Source organism: Triturus cristatus, chromosome 3_2 (assembly GCF_964204655.1).
Source record: "Triturus cristatus chromosome 3_2, aTriCri1.1, whole genome shotgun sequence".
Classification (NCBI taxonomy): domain Eukaryota; kingdom Metazoa; phylum Chordata; class Amphibia; order Caudata; family Salamandridae; genus Triturus; species Triturus cristatus.
This window is the reverse complement of record NC_140584.1, coordinates 955439083-955460834: the sequence shown is the minus strand read 5'-3', so window position 1 is coordinate 955460834 and position 21752 is coordinate 955439083. Positions and strand designations below refer to the sequence as shown.

The window sequence follows — 21752 nt, the reverse complement described above, 5'->3', positions numbered from 1 at the left end:
TGGAATATTTTCTTATTGTTCTTTAGCTTCTTAAAGTTACAAGGAAAACTCACATTCATACAAGTAAACCTAGCGTTCAGATGTAAGGCCGAATGTGGGGTCACTCTTTATAATGATAAAGGTGTTGTTATAAATTAATAAAACTGAACTGAAGAAAAGCAACCTGGCAGCACGTAATGTAAATGGGTCTGCGTTGAAAAGTTTTTCTAGAGAAATATTCCCATAGACGATTGTGGAGAAATCTTTTTTATGAGGATTTTAGGTCTATTAAACTATGTAGAGCAGCCACAAGTATATAAAAACATAACATTTGTATAAAGTTCAAGGAAGATTGCTACCATTTTCACTAATAAACAGAAACATTTAAATTGATTGATACTGCCTTGCCCCATGTTAAATATCACTGCGCAGAACCTGTCATCTGTCTCGATTTGGATCCAGAAAAGACTAAACCTAATCCAACAGGTACCCACGGCCACTCATATTAAGGGACATATTCTTGACCAGGTCTGGACTGTGAACATTACTAGGTCTCCCGTCTCAGTCTCACCATGTACCTGGTCTGACCACCATATAATTCACTTCACTATTCAAGATAATGTCGTGAATAAAAACCCTAGTCTAGCTAGGTGTACTCGGAGAAACTGGAACAAGATTAACAAATCTTTATTTCTTGATTCCCTCACTAACTCAGCTCCTCCGGGCAATTCCATACGTGACCTGGTTGATGCACAGCTCACTAGCTGGTTACTGGCCGCTAGTGATAAACTTGCTCCCCTCAGGAAGATCCACGCCCCCTGCCGCCATGATGCTCAGAAATGGTTCTCCACTGAACTGAAACACCAAAAACTAGCCCTAAGACAACTGGAAAGAAAGTGGCGAGGCAAGTACAAACCTGAAGACAAACAGTCCTATTTAAACTTCTTGAAAACCTACAAAAAATCTATTTTAACGGCCAAAGCGGCGCATTTTTAATCTAAAATTCTGTCGGCTACTAACCCCTCGAAAGAGATTTTTCACACTGTGAATGAGTTATCCAACTCTGAAAGAACCTTATGTAAACCCCCCCCCCTCTCAAACTTTTTGTAACGCATTAAACTTCTTCTTTATCGATAAAATTTTAAAAATCAAGTCCAGTAACCCGGTCAGTCAAAGACTGTCCCCTAGCCCCCTTCCCATTACTAACCACAGTACATTCTCGCACTTCCCCACAATATGTGAGCGTACTTTTTTTAATCTTCTCTCAAAAGTCAAATCCGGATCACCTACCAACTGCTGCCCTCCTAGCATTTTGAAGGAAATTTTTACTACCCTTCCTAGTCCTGCTTTAAATCTCTTAAACGAATCTCTATCCCAAGGCACTGTCCCTGCAACTTTTAAAGAGGCTATTGTCGTTCCCCTCTTGAAAAAGATGGGATTTGACCTGCTAATTTTGACTAATTACTGCCCTATCTCTCTCCTTGCCTATCTGGCCAAGATATTGGAAGCTTATGTCACAGGCTGTCTCACTGACTTCTTGGAGAAATCAGAATTCCTTGATTCCCATCAAGCAGGCTTCCGCCCGGCACACTTGCCCAAAGCGGTAATCCTTACAGTATTGGATCCCCTCCGTAGTGAGGCTGATAGTGATTCCTCACAGGCCCTCATCCTGCTTGATCTCTCTGCTGCCTTTGACACGGTCGACCACTCTCTTTTGGTTGACCATGTCAGGGACGCCGGAATCTCGGGACCTGCTTTAAGCTGGATCAACTCTTTTTTGGAAAATCGCTCTCAGGCAGTTCACACTGCTCAGTTCACTGCCCCCAGAGTCAAAATCTCTTGTGGAGTCCCTCAGGGCTCCTCCCTCTCTCCCCTGTTGTTTAATCTTTACCTCCTCTCTCTTGTCCGAGCCCTGAAGGAGCGCAAAGTCTGCACTTTCAATTATGCAGATGATTTTCAACCCATTTTCTCCATTAGTAATTCTTCTGAGTCGGTCCATGCTTTTCAATCCACCATGTTGTTCATCAGCCAATGGATGAACGAGAACCATCTGAAACTTAATCCGGACAAAACTGAGCTAGTTCTAATTGGTGGCACTGATAAAAATCCTTGGGGACCCCGTTTCTGGCCCAGAGAGCTGGGCCAGTCCCCTGTCCCTTCTAGCTCGGTTAAAAGCCTTGGGGTGGTCATCAGTCAAGATCTTACTCTGAAGCCCCAGATTAGATCAGTGATCTCCACCTGCTTCTTCCAACTCCGAAAAATGAAAAAGATTTGTAGATTCCTTACCCACGACGCTCAGATACAGGTGATTATTGCCTTGGTCATGTCGCATGTCGACTATGCCAATTCATTATACTTTGGCATCCCTCTCTATCTCTTAAAACGTTTACAGATGGTACAAAACCAGGCAGCGCGTCTGATTGCTCACCAGCCTCGGCATCATCACATTACTCCCCTCTTGAAGCAACTTCACTGGCTGCCGGTTGCTCAGCAGTGCGCCTTTAAGATTGGATGTCTTATTTTTAAGTCACTCAACGGTAAGAACCCGAAATTTGTCAACGACGTGATTAATAAATATGCTCCCACACGTAACCTTCGCTCAGCGCATAAAAATCTTCTTCTTATCCCCCTTTTTAGACTGAAGCGCACCGGCGGTGCCAGATTCTCCACCTTGGCCCCCACTTTCTGGAATTCCCACCCCTCTAAAATCCGCTTCTGCACCAATCTTCTCGGATTCAGAAATCTCTTAAAAACTTGGCTCTTCCGACAGGCTTTCTAAATCCTATCTCAGGGACTTGGATTTCAACCAAACCAGCGCCATGTAACCTCCACGGTGTACGCGCGCTCTACAAATTCTTATTGACATGACATGACATGTATATATAAGGGCTTTTGTATTGTTGAGGACCCAGATTCGTGTCATTCTGCTGAGGATTTCCTTTACCTAAGTATTCTGTAGTGGTTGCAGCCATGTTTTTGCCTCATCGGTTGTCTCCGCGGTCTCGAAGAGGAATCTCTGTCGATATAGAAAGTTACAGTGCGTTCAACATACCTTGTGTTGTCACTGTCGAAGCAGCGGAGTAATACTCACATTCAGTCCCCCTCGTTCTGGCTCGTTACCTGCCCTGCCTCCCAGACCAACGAACAAAATTATCCTCACGGTTCCGGTGGGGTAATTTTAACACACTATCACCCATCCTTATAGGCCCACACACCCACATGCACAACTGCGGCGTCTCCTAAAAAGATCTCCGACAAAGAGCCCTTTCACGGGGCCCATGAGGGACAGCAGCGCCACCCCCCACGAGGAGCAACGCCCGATGATGAAGCATGACACTCACAAGGGTGTGTGAGGGCACTAATTCCTAAAAGAGAAATTCCCCCCACCTCCATCCATTGGGAACGACGTATAGAGACTGCCTTCTCTTTCCTTCTTTCTTTCTGCAATCGTAACCAAATCTGTTATGTAACACGTTTCTTGACCTTGAGTTGATGGAGGATGTCAGTACTTAATTTGTAAAGAAAAAATGAGCACAGGAATCCAAAGTTTTTCTTAAGAGTCTACTGCCGACAGCTAAGCTCAACAAACACCAAGGCTCCCTCCTAGTATTAATTGCTCTTTATACCACTCTACACTTTCTGGCTCTTTATCTCACTTTCATTTCTGCTTTCTCTGTTTCTCACTGTTAACTTGTCTTTCTGTTTGTCCATTTTCTCCCTTTCTCTCTCTTGCTCTGGGTGCCGGTGCCTGCCACCCAGGGTGTTCCCTCTGTTGTGCCTGGGTTCTGCTGCCACACAGCTCAAGCTCCTGCTTTAATCTCCACAACTGGAAGGAGAGGTCATTATCTGCCTGGCTTTAGGACACCTCCTGGTACTAGGCGGGTACCAGTATTACATCACGGGATAGAGGGTGGCAAAGTGGGGAATGGCACATGAATCCTGTGGTTTTTTGTAGAGTGCCGAACTAACCTCTGCTCTTGCTGGACGCGATTGGTCCCAGCCGGCTCTGCGGGTAGAGCGGCCCAACTCAGAACCAATGGTAGACCATCACAAGGTGTTAGCCTCCTTGAGGGGGTCACGTGCTGCTGGTAGGTTCGTTCACGCCGCTTCTTCGAGAGTGCGTGCACTCCCTACACTCGAGACGTACGGGAACAGGGGCCATTGCAGTGCCACATGCATCGATGTTATCATCATGCCCGATTTCAGGAATTGTCTTATTTTGGTTGTAAGTTTTACAGAGCAAACATTTTGAGATCTCGGCTTATGCGTGAGCTCTGAGAGCCAAGCCAGAGCCTTAGCTCGACTCTCCCTGTTAACTTGTTTGTTCGCCCACCTCTGCCTCCAAGACACCCTACCCAATTTCAGTTCTAAAGAGTGTGGGGGAAAAAAATCGACGTTCTGACATTGAAATGGGGGAATCACTTAACAAGTGGCTTCTCCGTTGCCTCTTCTGCCGTGACTGGGTGGCCCTGGCCCCGGCCCCTCGAACCGGGCCTGAGTATCATTAAAGGAGTATCCATGTCCCTTAGCATAGGAAATGAGGGGGCGGGGGTAAAATACTTTGGAAGACCTGACATCCCTCCTGTCGTTCGCTGCGGTCTGGTGTTTCATGAGATCGTGTTGCACAAGTCCTGGGTCTTGCGTTTCTTCACCAGGGACCGCCTGGCTTCCATTGGTTTATGGCGAGGGAGTCACCGCCGAGACTGGGTGTAGGAATGGCTCTCTAAGGAGGGGATCGAGCCATGATATCAGCCGGTGCGAAGGTTAAAATGACCGAAACCCGCGTATCTCGTGTAAACAGCGTTGCCATTTTCTTGCCCTTGAAGTCTTTTGGATTCTTCAGCAGCACCGGAAACCCCCCGGCCGCCACGTGCCACGCGGCCGCTTCTCCTGCTCGTGGCTGGTGGTCTTGGCGTGTCACGGGTTATTCCTCCGGCCTCTGCCGATTCCGCTTCGCTGTCTGATGTCACACGCTCCCCCCTCGCCTGGAGTCACAGAGTGAGGCCGGGGCCCTGCGTGCATCCGTGCTTCAAGAGGCGACCGTAGAAAGATACAAAACAAAGGGGACTTCAGAGGAAAAAGCCCCTTTGCACTTGGTCAGGGGTTCGTTGCGCGGGAGCTGGAAACAAAATGAGATGTATCTGTAGGGAGGGAGGGGAGAACCTCGCCCTGTACAGAGTGCGCCAGAGCCGTGCGGTCACATTCGTGATCCGAGCAGGAGATGTCTTTAAGAAATGCCTTAAGGCAGTGAGAGATCTTCTCTCTTCCAAGACCGAAGCAGCTTGATTTGGAGACAGTGGCTTCCGTCTCCATGTCTGTTCATTATGTGCACAAGCAGCCGCCGTGCAGTGGGCGCTTTGCGCCTCCTGCGCCCCCCCCCCCCCCCCCCCCCCAGACGGCTGCATCTGTCCATGGTGATAAACGATCTCAAACCATTGACGATCTGAAAAGTCACCCCCGAAAGTGACAGCTCGTTTTTCATTTGAATCTAAATGATGTTGTTAAGTTTGGTGATGTTTTGTGAATCATTCACCTTAGTGGCATGCCAATAGAATAGTTTAAACGACAATAAGTACACTTTGATCAATATTAGTGACTAAAAGTATCCCCTACGTTGATTCCTTACCAGGGAGCCTGCAGCACATAGTCCGTATTGAGTCCCCCCTTCCCTCCGCCACTTCATGGCGCCTGTGTTACTGTGAATGTTTGACCCTCGCCGGGTCAGAGGCCTGTACCTTTCCTTAGGCCTCTTGTACTTCTGTTATTAAAAGCAGCCTTTCACTTGTGTACTGTCCACATTTATAACATAAAAGGAGTGTGGCCTAATTCCTGTCGGGTGTTTATTTGAGGATTCAGTGACATGACCATGGTAAAGCGGTCCGAGTAGAGGTGGGCGGCCAACAAACTGAAAAGGGGGGCAGAAGTGGAGCCGGTCCAAGGGGCACAGCCTTGCCTCCAGGAGCCCGTGGACAAGCTTACCCGTCAACGGACTTGGCCCGTAACCTGTTCAAAATACAAACGTGCACTTCTCAACTTCCTCCGAGGGATTGACAGCAAAGTGCGCGGTTGCCTGTGGGTGGGATACACCCGTATAGCACTGCGCAAACTCCGACGGGGTATTTGAGGGTGAACCCCACTAATGAATATAAGCAGCTGGATGTTTGCAGACCGGGATAAACCAGCCCACAGGGTGCATCGGTTTTGTACAGCACACATGCTGAACTCATTTATTTGAAGGTGATCTAATATATGACGATGAAGAAAAAAGGAGGCTCAATGAAATAAAATATTTGTCTAGGATCACACAATTCGGTTAAGCAGGAAGACTCTATTGAGCCCAGGTTTTCTTGTTGCACATTGTGCGGTTCTGCCACCACATGGTATCTCTTTCTCTCTCCTTTTTCATCTCAAAGGTTAATGTTTTGTCTTGGTGCATGAGGTTATAGTGTAGCCGGTAGGCAGAGTTCAACCCTTTTTGGGCTCAAGGAACCAAGTGGACCATGAGCTGAGCCCAAGCCAGGCATCTGACTCGAGTCTGGTTCAAGCTTTCGTGGCTCGCGAACTTCCAGTTCAAAGGTACAAGAACGAAGGCACTTAGTCCGTTGTTGAGTGGTCTGTTGACTGAGATTTTTCTTAGTAACATGAGTTACCAAACCCATCAGAATTATAACGTGTTTGTATTTCACACACTGGGGCAAACATGCAGGAATATGCATTGAAAAACATATTCCTGCATGTTATTTATCAAAATCTTATATTCTCCTGTTATTTTACCAACCCAGGAATTACCTGGATCCCCAGTAACAGTAATTCTAAGCTTTTAACGTCCCACTTATATTGACGGTCATAATGCTTTATAAAACTCTTGCTAGTGATAACAATGTTATGGCATGCCAGCATGGAGCCTCTGCCTGTCTTACCTACTTTCAAAATTACATGGGTTAGAATGCTGTCTCTCTCCCTGAAACCGAAAACCGTCAGAGAGAGGGAACCAAGCTGTATAGAGTGTCACATGCGGAGACTTCCAATTCAAATCCAATCTTAGCCTTGCTCTCCCCACAGAATCTGCTCTACTGACTCTCAACTTCGAAGACGCGGTCTTAGGAAACTCAGTAATTGCTATTTGTCATCAAGGCAGGAAAACGCGGACTAATAAAACTGAGGAAGAGTATTCTGACATGACCATCTAAAAAGAGAGATGCTCTTTTGGTAGTGCCTAAAAGAACATGGCAGTGTAATAAGTCTGACGAAGAGACCACCTGTCCAACTGAATGTTGGTCAATTTTAGGCCTTTCCTTGTGCGAAAGAAGCCACTGTAGGGATGCTGCTGTGAGACCCTATTTCTCTGCCTAAATACTCTCATTTCCCTCCTGTCCACTTCCTGAGCATCTTGAACTGTCTTTAAGTGGCCAGCCAGTACCATTCCACAGCACTTGGTCCTCCTGCAGGTCACCATGAAGGACCATTCTGCAACATGTGGTCCTCCTGCCTGACCTAAGACCTATCCCCAGCAGATGGTCATCTTGCAAATGTCTGCCACGGACCAGTCCTTGACACCTGGTCATCCTGCAAGTAGCCACCCAAGACCATTCCCCAGTAACTGGTCCTCCTGCAAGTGGTCACCCAAGACCATTTTCTTGCACTTTGTTCTCCAGCATGTGGCCTCAAGACCCTTCTGCTGCACATAGTCTTCCTGCAAGTGGACTCCAGGACCATTCACCAGCTCCTGGTCCTATACCCATTTAATCCAGCTGCTACAAGTGTAGCCCTGTTTTTACAACCAGTAGGTCGCCGAGCCAGGCCAGGTGGTTTCCTTGTCTGGATTAGGGTCATCCTTGTTGTAGAAAACTTGAAATACTCTCACATTTTTCGGCTGCACTTGCCCTCGTTGTCTGAGGGTTCTACGTTACCATAGCTTGTGGGCAACAGTAGGCTGTCCTCATCCGTATGCCCGGACAGGGTAGTGGGAGCACTGGATTACAAAATTGATGTCTGGAGGAGCCAGTTACCAAAGCAAAATCCAGTATTTTCACTCAGCCATGATGTTGGTTATGGTCCGTGTTTGAAAAATAGAAATACATTCTGCTCTCTCAAGTTATGCTTGTTTTGAAAAAGTGTGAAACCATGATCAGTGGTCTACTATTTGCATTATGGACTACTCCCTCACCATCTTCAGTCACCCTCGGTTTGGAGTTTCCATAGTCTGTCCTTGCATTGACTCGCAGTTAAACCTACATCTGTCATTGAGCCACTGGGACCAGATCCTATTGTGGTAAGTATAAGAGGCATGATCAGAAGCTACTGTGCAGATGAAAAGGGAAAAAAACTATTTTTGTGAATAGAGGAATAAGGCAATAGAGGAAATATAGGAAAGGCTTATTCTGAGGTATATCTTCTTGAGAGCACTAGCTGAGGCATACTGTCAGATGTCTGTTCTTGTGTTGTGATTTATTGTCCAAAGTGTGGAGATGGCTCTTTTATTCTCTGCAGAACAGTGAGTGATGACAAGAAAGGGTATTGGGAAACCCACATCTTCTTTAAGTTCATTGTTTCTAGTAGTTGCTCACTTTTGCAGTGCCCTATATGAGTGCACTGGCTGACTCGCATTTATTGCAGCAATTTCCCTTTTGTGCTCTCTGAACACCATTGTGAGGTCAAATTAGCTGTAGATTAGCTTGACTTGATGCTTTGCAGAAGAAAGCATATGAAAATTACATAAAAATATATTTTATAGTACTTTGGGATAGCTGGTTGTGTAGGAGCAAGTGTTAGCGCTCAGACTCTCCAAGCCAATGGAAGTAGACTTCCTTATGAGGGTGCTAGCTATATATATATATGAGATGAAGAAGCATGCTTGTCACCCGTCAGTCAGGAGGGACCAACATTGGTTCACCATGGCTGAAGCCAAGGCAGGTTTCCATCCATTTTATATAAGATTCATCTAAATGGAAACAATTAGCAGTCAGTGGTTGCCCTAAAACCCTGGCATTGATCCGGTCTGTGCGGACCTACACTGGGTGCCCTGGTGCAAATGGAAAAGGACTTAGCTATAGAATTGGAACGTTAACTTGAACCGGTTGTCTGCTTTGCAATTTTAGTTTTGGCCCTCATTTGTTGGTGTTCAGCCCCCTGTCCCCGTTACCAGCTTACGCATTGTGCTCGTGGAAGAATGGGCATGTGAGCTGCGAGCGAGGATCTAAGGTTTCTTTATGCACCAGGGCTCCTTTCCTTATTTACATCCTGGTCCGCGCCATTACATTCCCACACCCCATTAGGCCTCACTCTTTGTGCAAAACAAGGAGCCCTGCTTGCAGCCTGCCCGAGGGCGCCTACCTCACTTCTCAAGTGTGCCCCCTGCTGCTCTGCCTGCACTTCCTGTTTCCTCACAATCCAAAGCATTGCTTCTCTCCTGAGATGGAGGATTCTGCGGAGACAACAGCGTCCGCAAACCAGACACCGCACTGGGGGCGGTAGCACGTCCTTTAGAGTTAGCAAACGACAGAGTACCACAGTTGACACTGTTTCCAGGTCTGGGGTTCCATTTAAGAACCTGATTATTTTTTAATTTCATATAATAATCTAATGATTTCTGGGAGTTCAACTAAACCAATGGGTCTACAGACTTTGATTCTCAGCGAAGGTCCAGGAGGACTGAATCCATGCCTTATGTACAGGATATTTATGTGAGATATATTCAGCCTGATTCACAAAGGTACTTTCGAATGTAAACACACGTTTACAGACGAAAATACTTCCATTGACACCTGCCTGGAATTCACAAAACAATTCCAGGTGGGTGTAAATGTATTTACTTCTACACATTTCTCTACCACGAATGTGGAGAGATCACTTGCAATAAATCCTATGCAAGGGGTTAGAAGTAGGCGTTACAAATTTCGGTGTACGTTTGCAAATGCCCATTTGTAGGCATTCTCAAACTCTGGTCAATCCCTTCCCACCCCAAAAATGTTTGGAAATTTGCTCCAGGCAGGGGCTGGAATAACTGGGAGGGAAGGAAAACCGATCATCCCCAAGATTTGGGAGGGTGGAGGGAAGGACTTTCTCCTTGGGGCAAAATGTTTTCCCCGTGGAAAAAAAAGAAAATCGTGCATTTATGCAGTGGGCTCCGTGTTATCCTATGTGGAGTTCTGCGGGGAATTTCACATGATATTCCCAGCAGTACACCTGAAAACGTTGCGCCTGGTGCATCTTCACTGGTGTAGTTAGAAGTGTTTATTAATCTTCAGGTAGAGATGTAACACTCCACATGTACTTTTTCTGTTTTTTTCGTAAATTGCACCCATTGAATGTAAATGGAACTTAAGATATTTATTTAATGGTCATCGTGAAAATTTGCACGGTGGGGGGCTCTCCTGGATCTTCACGGGATCCCCTTGGTCTGCAGTCCCAGACAACGCTGTTTGTAAAAGGAAAGCCAAGGACTGGCAAATGTGCCCTCTAGGAATGTGTGTCCTTTTTTTCATCAAGAGCTGAACAACAGTATTATGTTTTCTGCAGACCCGAATATACTATCAACCACAGTGGGGCAGGTATTCTTTTCAAACAAACTTTTGCTTTGTTCAGATCTGAAAAGAACATAGATCTCTGAGGACAAGTGCTCCCACCAGCAGTTCGAACCAACCCCGGTATTGTTTACCCCCAGGTGGGTGACATGAAGTCATTAATCTGAAAATATTGGTCTTGATTACAAATAATGGTGTATAACTTTTGGGGTGAAACCTACTGTTTGCGCCATTCTCTGTGAGCTGGTATTTGCCCAAATGCTAACTATATGTGTATTATATGTGTTACAAGATTCTCACCAGGTTTTAACCGACATAAACACAGCCGAGTGTATGCAATTGGCACATTGGAAACATCTTGAATTGCACACTCCTGAACGTGTTCCTGGCTGCACACATGGGAATTTCACACCATTTACCAAAATATTATCCCCCATCAAGTTTCACCTGGCTCATACCATTGGGCAAATAGTGTGCAATTGTGCGTGGGCAAATAGCATATGTGCAGCCACGGTGTGGGGACATATACATGACACGGAATCCTGCATTGGGGTTGAACAGGAGTGTACATCCCAAAAATGAATTAGCCCCATAGTCATAATTTGGACCAGAGGGTCTGCGTCAGTGGAGCTTTGGAGTCCAATCACAGCATATTTTCAGGGTTGTTGGGGGTTGGGGGCGGTGGGTATATGCATAGTGGGGGCTTTGTTTTCACCCAGATGTGCATTAACCTCTCACCTTATGCTATTGGCTATTTGGTGGATTGTTCCGTCTTCCTGGCTTCTGTTGGATGCACAAGGGACTTATTATGCATCTGAAAAGTGTAATCAATTATCACACTGCTTGTCAAACTCAATTCTTTTTCTTTTATAAGCATTTTATCCATTCTTGCTACTTTTTTCCCTAGCAGTGGCACAGCCAACAGGGCAGATTTTAATGTAATAATCATCTTTTGTTCACGCAACACACCTAAAATACATCGGCACATTAAAGCCAGACCTATTGGCTTTGTAAGAAGATTAGTTTTTGGAGTTAGAATTGGTGCTCACAAACCATGAACAGTACTGACCAACCTGTACGCATGTGGCATCCTACCTATGGAACCCCCCTTCCATACAGGGGTCAACCTCTCTTGGCAAATGCAGCAAGTGCTGCCAATTCTTGGATACGGTAAGGCACTAGTTTGAGCATCCTGTTTTCATTGGATCTGATGACCCTTTCTTTCGGGATCTGATTGCCAGCATTTAGTCTGAATCAGAAGGCCCATCAGGGAGTATACCATCCTCTGCTCTTTAGAAATTGTTGAATCTTTGGGATCAGTAACTGACTTTCAGGTCATGTTGACCTCATGGAAAAAATCTTGGTTTTTACCACGAACACTCTGAGCAACATCTAGAACTTGAAGGTGATCTAGGGATGCAGGATCTTTTGAGCTGTATAGCTGCATGCCTCCTTGCTATCAGATTCCTTTTTAGATGCTTAGAGCTTCAAAGTATGGGGATTGGATGTCGCCATAGCTACTTTGTTCAGGCCTTCTTCATCCTCAGCTCTATACTTGTATGAAGCTCTGAACTGCCTGAAGCAGGTCTGGTACAGTTGCTTCCTCGGGTCCACTATCCCTTTGCGGGTTTGTCCGCACTGACTTCTGACTAAGTCTGTGTCCGCTTTCTGTAGAATAAAGCAGGCCCCTTGAACCAAGCAGGTATACCATCCAACCCACCCCATCAACCACCCCTGAAAGGAGACTGAGGTAGGTTCATTCTGATCCTAAGAACAACAAGGTGCTGAAGAAGAAGACGATCATATGTTGGGGATTCGTTTGGGCAAGTAGTCTGCAGAGCAAAAATGGCTGGTGTTATGAACCACCTTGGCTGAAGTAACAATTAACAGTAGTTTTTGCATGCACCAACAAGCATGGCTGAAGTCTTTAGTCTTAAAGTAGGGGGGCCTGGAAAAAAGGGATTGACTTCCCGTTGATGGGAAGAATTTACTAAAATCTCTTGATGGATAAGGTGCTGCAGAACTACATGACTAAAACAGTCACATCCATATCACCAGTTTCAGTCTATAGCCAGATTTCTTTCCTTCAGTCCCACACTTGCTTGAAGCCTTTCACTCTAAAGTCAACATCCAGCACCTCCTGTTTACTTCAGCCTCACTGTACAAGAGGAGACCCATCTGGGGAGAAAAGGAGCCCACTTCTCAGCCCACACCTGAGGGTCATCTCGGGGTCAAAGGTCTTCCCCAAGGCAGTGCCATTCTCAGCCTCTCATAGAATGGCTACAGCTGTTCTCTACAGTCATCTTTTCTACCACATCTGAGGCCAGCTGTTCCCCAGTCGTTCCCCAAACAACTTCTGGAGGAAGTTGACACATTCCTTCTCTTAGTGGTCATAGAATCTGCTGCACCTTCCATAAGATGGTAACACCTACTATTAAATGAAGATGGGCCTTCCTCAGGACTGGGTTTCTGTGACCTGAACTTCTTCACCCTTCAGAAATTAAAGAAGCGGACTCTAGCCCAGATGTGGACAGTAGTTTGCACAGCTGGCTGGTTATGCTCTCTGAAGGAGGAATACTTCCATGTTCTCGGCTGACAGGTCCACTGGCAGTACCTTAGAGTACCATAACAAATGATTGAGTAGGAAATGGTGCCTTTTGGGTACAGTACAGTTTAGTCAGACTTAATGAACCTCTGCCCTTTCTGCAGATTTAGTAGCCGTGTTTATACCATGGCACTCTCTGATAAAGGTTTATCCCAGAGCCACGGTGGGAATAAAGGTGTCCCTTTTTCTTAGGACCCTTTACGTTCTGTTGTTCTCAATTACTTGCGAAAATCCTATTGACATAATCGAAGAGATTCCAATAAATCAATCTGTTTTTCTAGGGCTATGGTGTGGGGTTGTAGGCTATGACACAGGTCTGCGAATGCCATTCTCCACGTTCACCTAGAGGGCTTTAAAAGTCCTATAGAGGGTTGCTTCCCCATGCCAAGCTGCCAATGCGACCCTTGCAACTTCCCCTGGCAGAACACTGCCAGTCAAAGTTAATCCGAGGCCATATATCGCTTGCTTCAACCTTGCGAAGGTGGGTCCATAGCTGCAAACTGCTGGTAGGGTGTCTTTTCTGTTTTCCATGACCACAGTTAAAAGTCACAGGAAACTCATCCAGGTGTTGTCCTGCGTACACATGAAGGTTGGTACCCTCTGCCACAAATCATATTTGTTCCCCCACATAAATGGTCTGAGGTTAAGTGCAGCCTCCCGAACCTTACAAGTCTTCATGCAGGAACTCTGGGTGCAGGAGGTGATGGCAGTCACTCTGTTGTAATTGGCCATATCTCCAGGCATGCACCTCGTGATCTCCCACATGCGGGGGTTATGCATCAGAGAAGCCTTAGCTGTCACCCTCACCCTTTGACTGGAAACTGAGCATGCAGACCTCAAACACTGTTTGAGGCCTCTTCATGCTCATAAATATATTTTGTGGTGCTTCTAAACAAGAAGAACCACAACTTTGTTGCTCGGTTGGACAGGAGTCTAAGATCCATTTGAGGTGGGCTCTTGCTGGACTAGTTTAAGAAGTTCGTTTGTCTGTACCTTCCCCCTCCCTATACCATCCTTCCATCTGGGAGTCTTTAATAAAATCAAGAATTGTATCAGGCACACAATGTTCTTGGTGCCCTTCAGCCTTTCCACAGATGTCCATTTTACAGACACCCTCCCATGAATACAAAGCTGCCCCATAACATTTTGCATGAACCCTAACAAGGAGGTCTTCATTCTTCCACAATGGCACTACTTGTTAACCAGGGACCCTAGGTTTGAACTCCTGGTTCCCTTGTCTTCTGCCTTCTCAGTTTCTTCTCCAACAATCTGGAGAGAGACTTCACTACCAGGACTTGATAAAAGAACAAAGGTTGCAGTTTTGTCATTGCTGTTTATCAAGTGTATTCATCCATTCCACCTTCTCTGCAGAGAGTGCCACGCCATTTCACAATTACTTGCGGAATCATGTATTCTGAAGGAGACACCTGCAACACCAATTAGGCAACCCCTCGGGCCTATAGAAATGAGCTAGTGGAGTCTTTATCGAGTGCCAACGTGGTCATAAAAAGACATCTAACTGGCCTTCTTAATTGGTTTCTCTTGCCACGAAGTGTACTGCAAGATGAGATCGCAACATCGTCTGATTCCTTCTTCTAAACTAATGGCTGGCCTGTATCTCTTTTTTTATGGATGGTAGCCTTCCTGATTGCCATCACCTCTGCAAGTTGCATTTGCAAGCCACATGTGCTTCTGAAGCATACATTGTTTTCACCTGAAAGAAGATGGTGGCCAGGATACACCTGCCCATTTTCCCAAAAGGGATACCAATAGATTCTTCCTTGTTTTCTTTCAACGCTCCCATTCTTCTTTGTCTGAGGAGACTTTGTTCATCATTGATGTTGGCACACACCCAGATGTTGTCTGAATGGAACAAGAGATGTGGTTTATCGTGACCATTCTTTCTCATCTATTGCAATAGCGGCGCCCTTACCCTAAACTCCTGTTTAAGCTGGATAACTTCTTACATCGCCATTGTTATACTCTGGTGCCCAGTCGGAACCCAAGGAGTTCTCTAGACCACCTTCCTGTCAGAAAGAATAGAAGGGCACCTGTGTGGACCTCTCCAAATACCTTTTCCCATCTGCATGCTTCTTCCAGGCATGATGCAGTTTGGCCTTGAAGCTTTAAGGAATCCTTTTATATTATTGTGAAAAATAAAACAGTTTAAAAAAAAATCCATTTTGGTCCTTTTACATGGTGTGATGGTATCCATAGATTTCTAACCCGAGGCATTCTGGGAGTGATCTCTAGTATCCCACAAGGTAACTTTATCCTGTAGAGTTCCTTGAAAGGTGCTGGTGCTTGGGAGAGGGGAGAACAAGCCTTGAGCTTCATTTTTGAGTCAAAAGAAGACTTCGGTGTACACTGCCAGTGTGCACACCCCTAGATGTGAGATAGCGCATTCACTGCGAATAACACTCGAAATCTGGTTGTTGTGCACTTGTGGTGAGTAAGAACTTGGTACTTACTTCGCTTGCTTCAAACACAAAGCAGCAAGTGGGGCTTGTGCGTTGAACTGAGTGTTGAATGTGAGGCGTGGAGCCCTTGTGTGCATCAGTGCAAGGTTTATGTCTGGTGTAGTGTCTACATGCATCAAGCAGGGTGCATGTGTTTGTGTGAGGCACTGAGTCGTGTCGTCGAGGCTGCGGGTTGTGCTTGCTTGCAGTATTTACTCCTCCTTGCTTCTGATCTGTGCTTTCTCTCCCTTAATCGCCACCCTCTCTGTATCTTGGCCACCACTAACCAATCAGTAACTGACTTTGCTTCTTTGATTGCAGAGGGAACATCCCCACGCTAAACAGGTACCCTTTTAATTTCTCTTTCAAATTGAATTCTGTCAACTTGTTAAATTTTTTGATTTTGAATGAAGGGAAGAGACTGACTGTTAATCTTCATAATCAAGCAAAACCCGCACACATCTCACCTCCAGTCTTCGCTGCTCTGTGCGAGTGAAGCTGTGTTCTCTCAGATCGCCTTTCGAGCCATGCATTCTACTGTCAAGACACCTTAACCTGCTTATATTCAAGCGATGGGTAAACCTGCAGAGGAAGGTACAGGTGGGTTACAGATGAATGTTTAGTAGATCCTGGATTGCAGAGTTGCCGCCTGGTGTCAAGCGAGGCTGCTCTCCATGGCAGAGGTCTGCAGCTAGTTTACCTTGCTTGTGGGTTTTGATTCCTATTGTGTCATTGCGGTGGATTTCTCCTTTATGTTTCAGTGAAGGGTAACACTGTAGGAGGATATTCATGTATGTTCTAGTGTGCTTTACATGTTCAGTGAGACGTGTACTTCAATTTCAATGAGGGATGAAGTTCCAGTGGGCTCTGCAGTGAGTTGCATTGTGGGTAAGGTTTCAGTGAACCAGTGCAACTTACGTGGGAGAGTGGTTTGCCATCGCAAAGGCATTTCTGCAGTAAAGTATGCTACTCTTAAGAGATGTGCGGGTGCCTTATCTTAAGGTGTAAAGCTACAAAGAAATGTGCAGTGTGCCTCTTTGCGGTCTGTCACATTTCAATGCTTTTTCAAAACAGGGTATACGGGGGCCAAAACGGAATATAGTCGCAGTGACGTAAAATAGCTGGAGGGTGTGTGGCCAAAAGTCCCCGTGCATTGTGCAGTTGAAGTTAGATGTGCAAGCTCCTTGCAGTGGACTTTAGTCTCTGCATTAAGCCCTAAAGTTGCAGTAGACCATCTGTCAGGCTTTTATTGAGGGAAGGTGGAGGCCACGTCACCCGCAGGGGGACACCAGAGGGGACGGCCCCTTATTCTTTCCTCACGGCCCAGGAGTAGTATTTTTTGGGTGGACACCTGGCCTTGAAGTTGGACCCTGCGAGTGTGAACTCGCGCCTCCGCCGTGATCCCGGGTATGAGGTCAGGTCAGTGGGGGTATTTAGGTGGGCGCCACAGCTCATTCAGTGGCCAGCAGCTGAGCCCGCTGCCCCAATGCGAAATATACAGCACCGGATGAGTAATAGGATGGCAGCGTAGTCCCGGTGGCAGGAGATTGTCTCAGGATGGGTGTCAGTGGTTAGTCCTAAACGGCGCTGCACTCTATGATCATGCGTAAGTTGACGTTACTACCTGTGTACTGCATAACGGAATATGAATAAACACGCAACAGTTTTACCACAAAAAAGTGTGTGGTTTGTTTTGTTCATGATGCAACTGTATTTTGTCCCAAAAGTATGTGCGTAGACATGTCAGATGACAGAAGGGCTGGGGTGGAAACGCTAAGATTCTATAGGATGTGTAGTAAAGTTGTAGTGAATTGCATCATTAGTGTACAGTGGGTGGTTCATTGACAGTAACATAGCCATGTGGGCAAGAAAGCTGCGAGAGGATTTGCTGAGGGACAAATAAAGTTGCAATGAGATGTGTATTTTTTTTAAACATATGTTTTCAAGGATTAAGTTCAGATAAACTGTTCAGTGCGCACGTTAGTCAGTGATTTACAATACAAAGCCCCCTGAGTTTTCCACCACGTCTCTAATGCGAGGCCAAGCAGCAAACAATAAGGCCTGAAAGGAAAATAATGACAGCACCACCAGGAAAGGCCATGGTGGCCTCGATAGGTGCTATGGTGGTCAGATGCAAACTTTACAGACATATACAATAGGGTTACCAAGAATAGCACATTATGCATTTCAAATATTGCAGCCTCCTTGCAGACAGAGGAAACACACAACCCTTAAAAGAACAAATCAAATTACCCACAGTATGTAAAACATTTCCAAGCATCTGCCAGTCTGGTTATGTCTTGAGTTGAAAGTAATTTTGCAGTTTGTCCCAAAAGTCCCAGAGCCTACAGCGCAGGGTTGGTGCATGGCAAAGTAATCCACCAAGTCATTATCGTAAGCGGTGTCCTGCAGTCGGTCGGGCTTCCTTTTCTGATGGGGACCTTTCAGTAAGGCCATGGCTACTCTATGGTTGGCCAAAAGCAGCAACATGGCTGTAAACCTTATAACTAGTGTAGGCCAGCAAGCCATGACAGGAGTTAGTACCAACTTACACCACGTTATCTCTTCAATAACTTTCCCACCTTTTGCCAAAAAGAGAAAATAGAAGGCCAAATGGAGGAAGTTTGCCACGGGGCATCGCTGACAATGGGTGCTTGTCACATTGTTAAATTTGTTCATGGACATAGGAGTGTAATACATTCAGTTTATGAATTTAAAATGGAGCAGTTTGTGCCTATAGTTCGAAGAAACCTGCTTGACCTAAGAGCAACAGCAATTCCGTACCTTGTCCTCAATTGCCAATACCCAGTCTTTCTTCTGGTACCTCTTGAACAGTGAAAGAGAGTGCCCTATAGCTGCAGTGTACATGCTGTATAGTTTGGATACCCTCTCCTATTGCTGTTTGAAGACAGTAGCAGGGTCAAAAGGCAATGTTCAGGGGGTTTATAGCTAATTTAAGTCTTAAATACTTGAAAATTATTATTTATGTTTGTGAAGTGCATCTTTCACCTCACAGGTATCCTGGCGCTGACCTCATTAGAGCAGGGCATACGACAGGTAGGCTGCTCATTCATTATCTGGACTTCTTTGGTGCAAATCGGTTATATAGGCATTAGCCAGTTTTTAAGCGCTTTCCTAAACTGAAGAAGGTCCTTGCTGGCTCTCAGGGGGGCTGGTAATTTAAATAACTAAAACAGCCAAGAGTCTGGTTGTAGCCTTTGACTTGTATTCTTCTAATGTTAAGAATTCTCCCTCTAGGAAAAGGTGCCAAATTTGAGTGATCCCTTTGTTGCACAGAGATGTAGTTACCACTGGGGTTTAAAGTAAGGTATGGCCAGCCCTTTGCACCAGGCCTTGCACACACACCACCCAGAATGGATCCAAGAGAAGGCATAGGTTGCTTGGTATCCAGAGAAGTCAGAAAAAGAAACTAAGGGAGATCTGCTGCTTGATCTCTCCTAATCACCAGGTGCCTCAAACGAAAATCTGGATCCCAACAGGGAACTGTGTAATGGGCACGGCCAGTCAGATAATAAGTATATAGGTCAGGAACCCTAAATCTCCTCTCCACAGGTAGCATCAGAGCCTCCAACTTTGCCCCAGGTTGTTTCCTGGCCCATATCAGCCTGGTTAGTATAGTCTTGGAGTACAAAAGAACAACATTTTCACAGGGATCGGGAGGTTTATGAGCAACCAAAGGAATTTGGATAATACCACCATTTTGATAATGGCAATCTGGCCAGCCATCGACGGTGGAAGTCTAATAATCCACCTCTCAACTTGCTATTTTAACCTGTCCAAGACAGGGCCATAATTGTCAAGGATAAGGTGTTCCTCGTCATGGTGCATCAACATTCTCAGATATTTAATGGCTAAATCATTACAGTTTAGTGGAAATTCAGTAGTTGGCTGTGTGGTAGGCAGAGTACAAGAGAATGGCTCAGAGTTTTTCAAATGAATCTAAAGCCAGACATACCCCCATATCATACTATTTCTCTTAATAAAAGTGGGAGATTGTGCCCAGGACCTTTAACATAAACAAGAGTTTCATCCGCATAAAGCAAAAGTATCATCCTCCCATCCAGGAAGGATATCCCTCTATACAAGTGGTGTCTAATTTTACAAGCTAGTGGTTCAATTGCCAAAGCAAATGAGGATGAGAGTAGGCATCCCTGCCCGATACCCCACCACTTGGGAACCTAGAGGATAGTGGACTGTTCACTCTCACTCTGCCCCTGTCCTCCACATACAGCAGTTGCACTATTTAAGCATGGATATACCTTCTCCGAATCTTTCTGGCACCACATACATGAATGACCAGGTGAGGAAATCAAAAGGCCTTTTCTGCATTTAAAAACACTGAGACCGTCCTGACCTCTGAATAAATTTGCTCCTTTAATGCAAATAAGATATTGTTAGAAATGGGATCTCTGGTTGGCTAAGGCTTGCGCCAAAGCCAGGAAGAGACCACCAGTCAGGGCTGGGGAGTTACACGCCAAAGATAACCCCTGCTCACCCCCTTGGTAGCTTGGCACGAGCAGTCAGGCTTATCCCGGAGGCAATGTGTAAAGCGTTTGCACGCGCACACAGCAACAACACCCTAGGCCCACCACAAAAGAAACTCCACACAAGGTTATATATAAGAAATAGCCTTTGTATTATAATAAACACATTAGATGATAATCACATAATTTACACTGTGCCAACTGGCACTGGGCAGAATTTTACAGGGGACTATTTACACAAGACAGGGCCACATGGACCACTGTCAGAATTAGCACAAATCACCAATTGTAAATGTAGAACATATACCAATTGTAACACAAATTATAACTGTAGAGCACAACCAGTAACTACTGGCGCAATAATGACCTCGGCATTATCACAATAGAATCAGGTATAAAACCTATCCTGTATACATCACAGGGGCATAAACACATTATGCAATCTCTCACAAGTCTAACGCATTAGACCCTGCCTCCTAAGTATAATTACACTAGGGTGTACATCACACAGGGAAGTATACTCTCCCTAACATAAACCTAAACAGGTAAAACAACCTCCTATGCAGAAATCATATCTAGAGGTATAAAACACAGGGTGCGCAAAACATACTACACACAGTACATTTCCTAACACCCAACGCATTAGTATATAAATCACAATAGCACCTAACATATTAGGGTCCAGGTTGCACCAGAACCTAAACGTAGCAGCTGCCCACTACTTGCTGGGCAGCTGGGGACAAGAACAGGACCTAAACGCTGCAGCTGGCACTAAGTGCTGCGCAGCTGTTGAATCACAATGTGGGCACTGGCACTCACTGTGCCCTTCCAACCCATGAGCCCAAGAACGTTGCAGCTGCCCTCTCGCAAGCGGGGCAGCTGTGAAGGGTGACCACACAACAGGGGAACAAGCCTGGGCCCGTCTAAAACAATTAGGGCCATCGTGGGAGCCACACGGGGCTCTGAGCAATCACATACTAAAAATGACTGGACCCCCAGCGTTGGAGCCATGTAGGCTCTGAAAACAATTATGCCCCTTGGTTGGAGCGGCCCGCTGCCAGGCGGGGCCGCTCTGCTTCTGCCTCTCCCCACCGAGACTCACTCGCACCACTCACCGGCTGGGGGGCAGAGGCAGGACTCCTCCGGTCGTTGCCCTGGGTCTCCTCGCAGGCGGGAGCAGCAGCACTCCTCTTGTGGTGCGGGGCTTCCCTGCACTCCTGGGAGCCCCGTGCTTCCATCGGCAGCCTCGGTCGCCTGCCTCCCTTCACCCGGGCCCCCTCCTGGGACCCGGGACTTGGACATCAAGCTGGCAAGGCTCCAGACTTCCTCCACAGCGCGTCCCAGTGCGGGATGGGCTCCCGCTTGTGTCATCGGACGCCGCGCTTCCTTCCCTGCCACACGGCCCTTCCGCTTCTGTCCGCGAAGCCCCGCCCACAACTAGGCAGGCCGCGGATCGCGGCGGCCGAAATCTTCTCCTTCTCTCGGCGGAAAAGAGGGGTAGGCTCCCTCTCCAAGTTTAAACAAAAAGCGGGGTAGGCTCCTGTTCGTTAAAAACTATATAAAGCGGGGTGGGCACCCGCTAGGGCGGACACCGCGGGGTGGGCACCCGCATCCATGAAACAGAATATATTCAATGTGGCCATGACGCGGGGTGGGCTCCCGCTATGAAATCAGCGACAGC

General features: G+C 46.3%; 1 protein-coding gene across 5 annotated transcripts in view; it reads left to right on the top strand.

Moving 5' to 3' along the window:
* The window catches only part of ACACA (acetyl-CoA carboxylase alpha), a 938215-nt gene that overhangs the window by 397102 nt on the left and 519361 nt on the right, over positions 1-21752 (top strand). For 3 of the 5 annotated variants that reach the window (XM_085649479.1, XM_085649477.1, XM_085649481.1), the window contains one exon: positions 15888-15911. The exons of the other annotated variants lie outside the window; for them this stretch is intronic. In XM_085649479.1, the coding sequence (XP_085505605.1) occupies positions 15888-15911 (24 nt within the window). The remainder of the gene's footprint in view (positions 1-15887; positions 15912-21752) is intronic. 5 annotated transcript variants of the gene reach the window in all.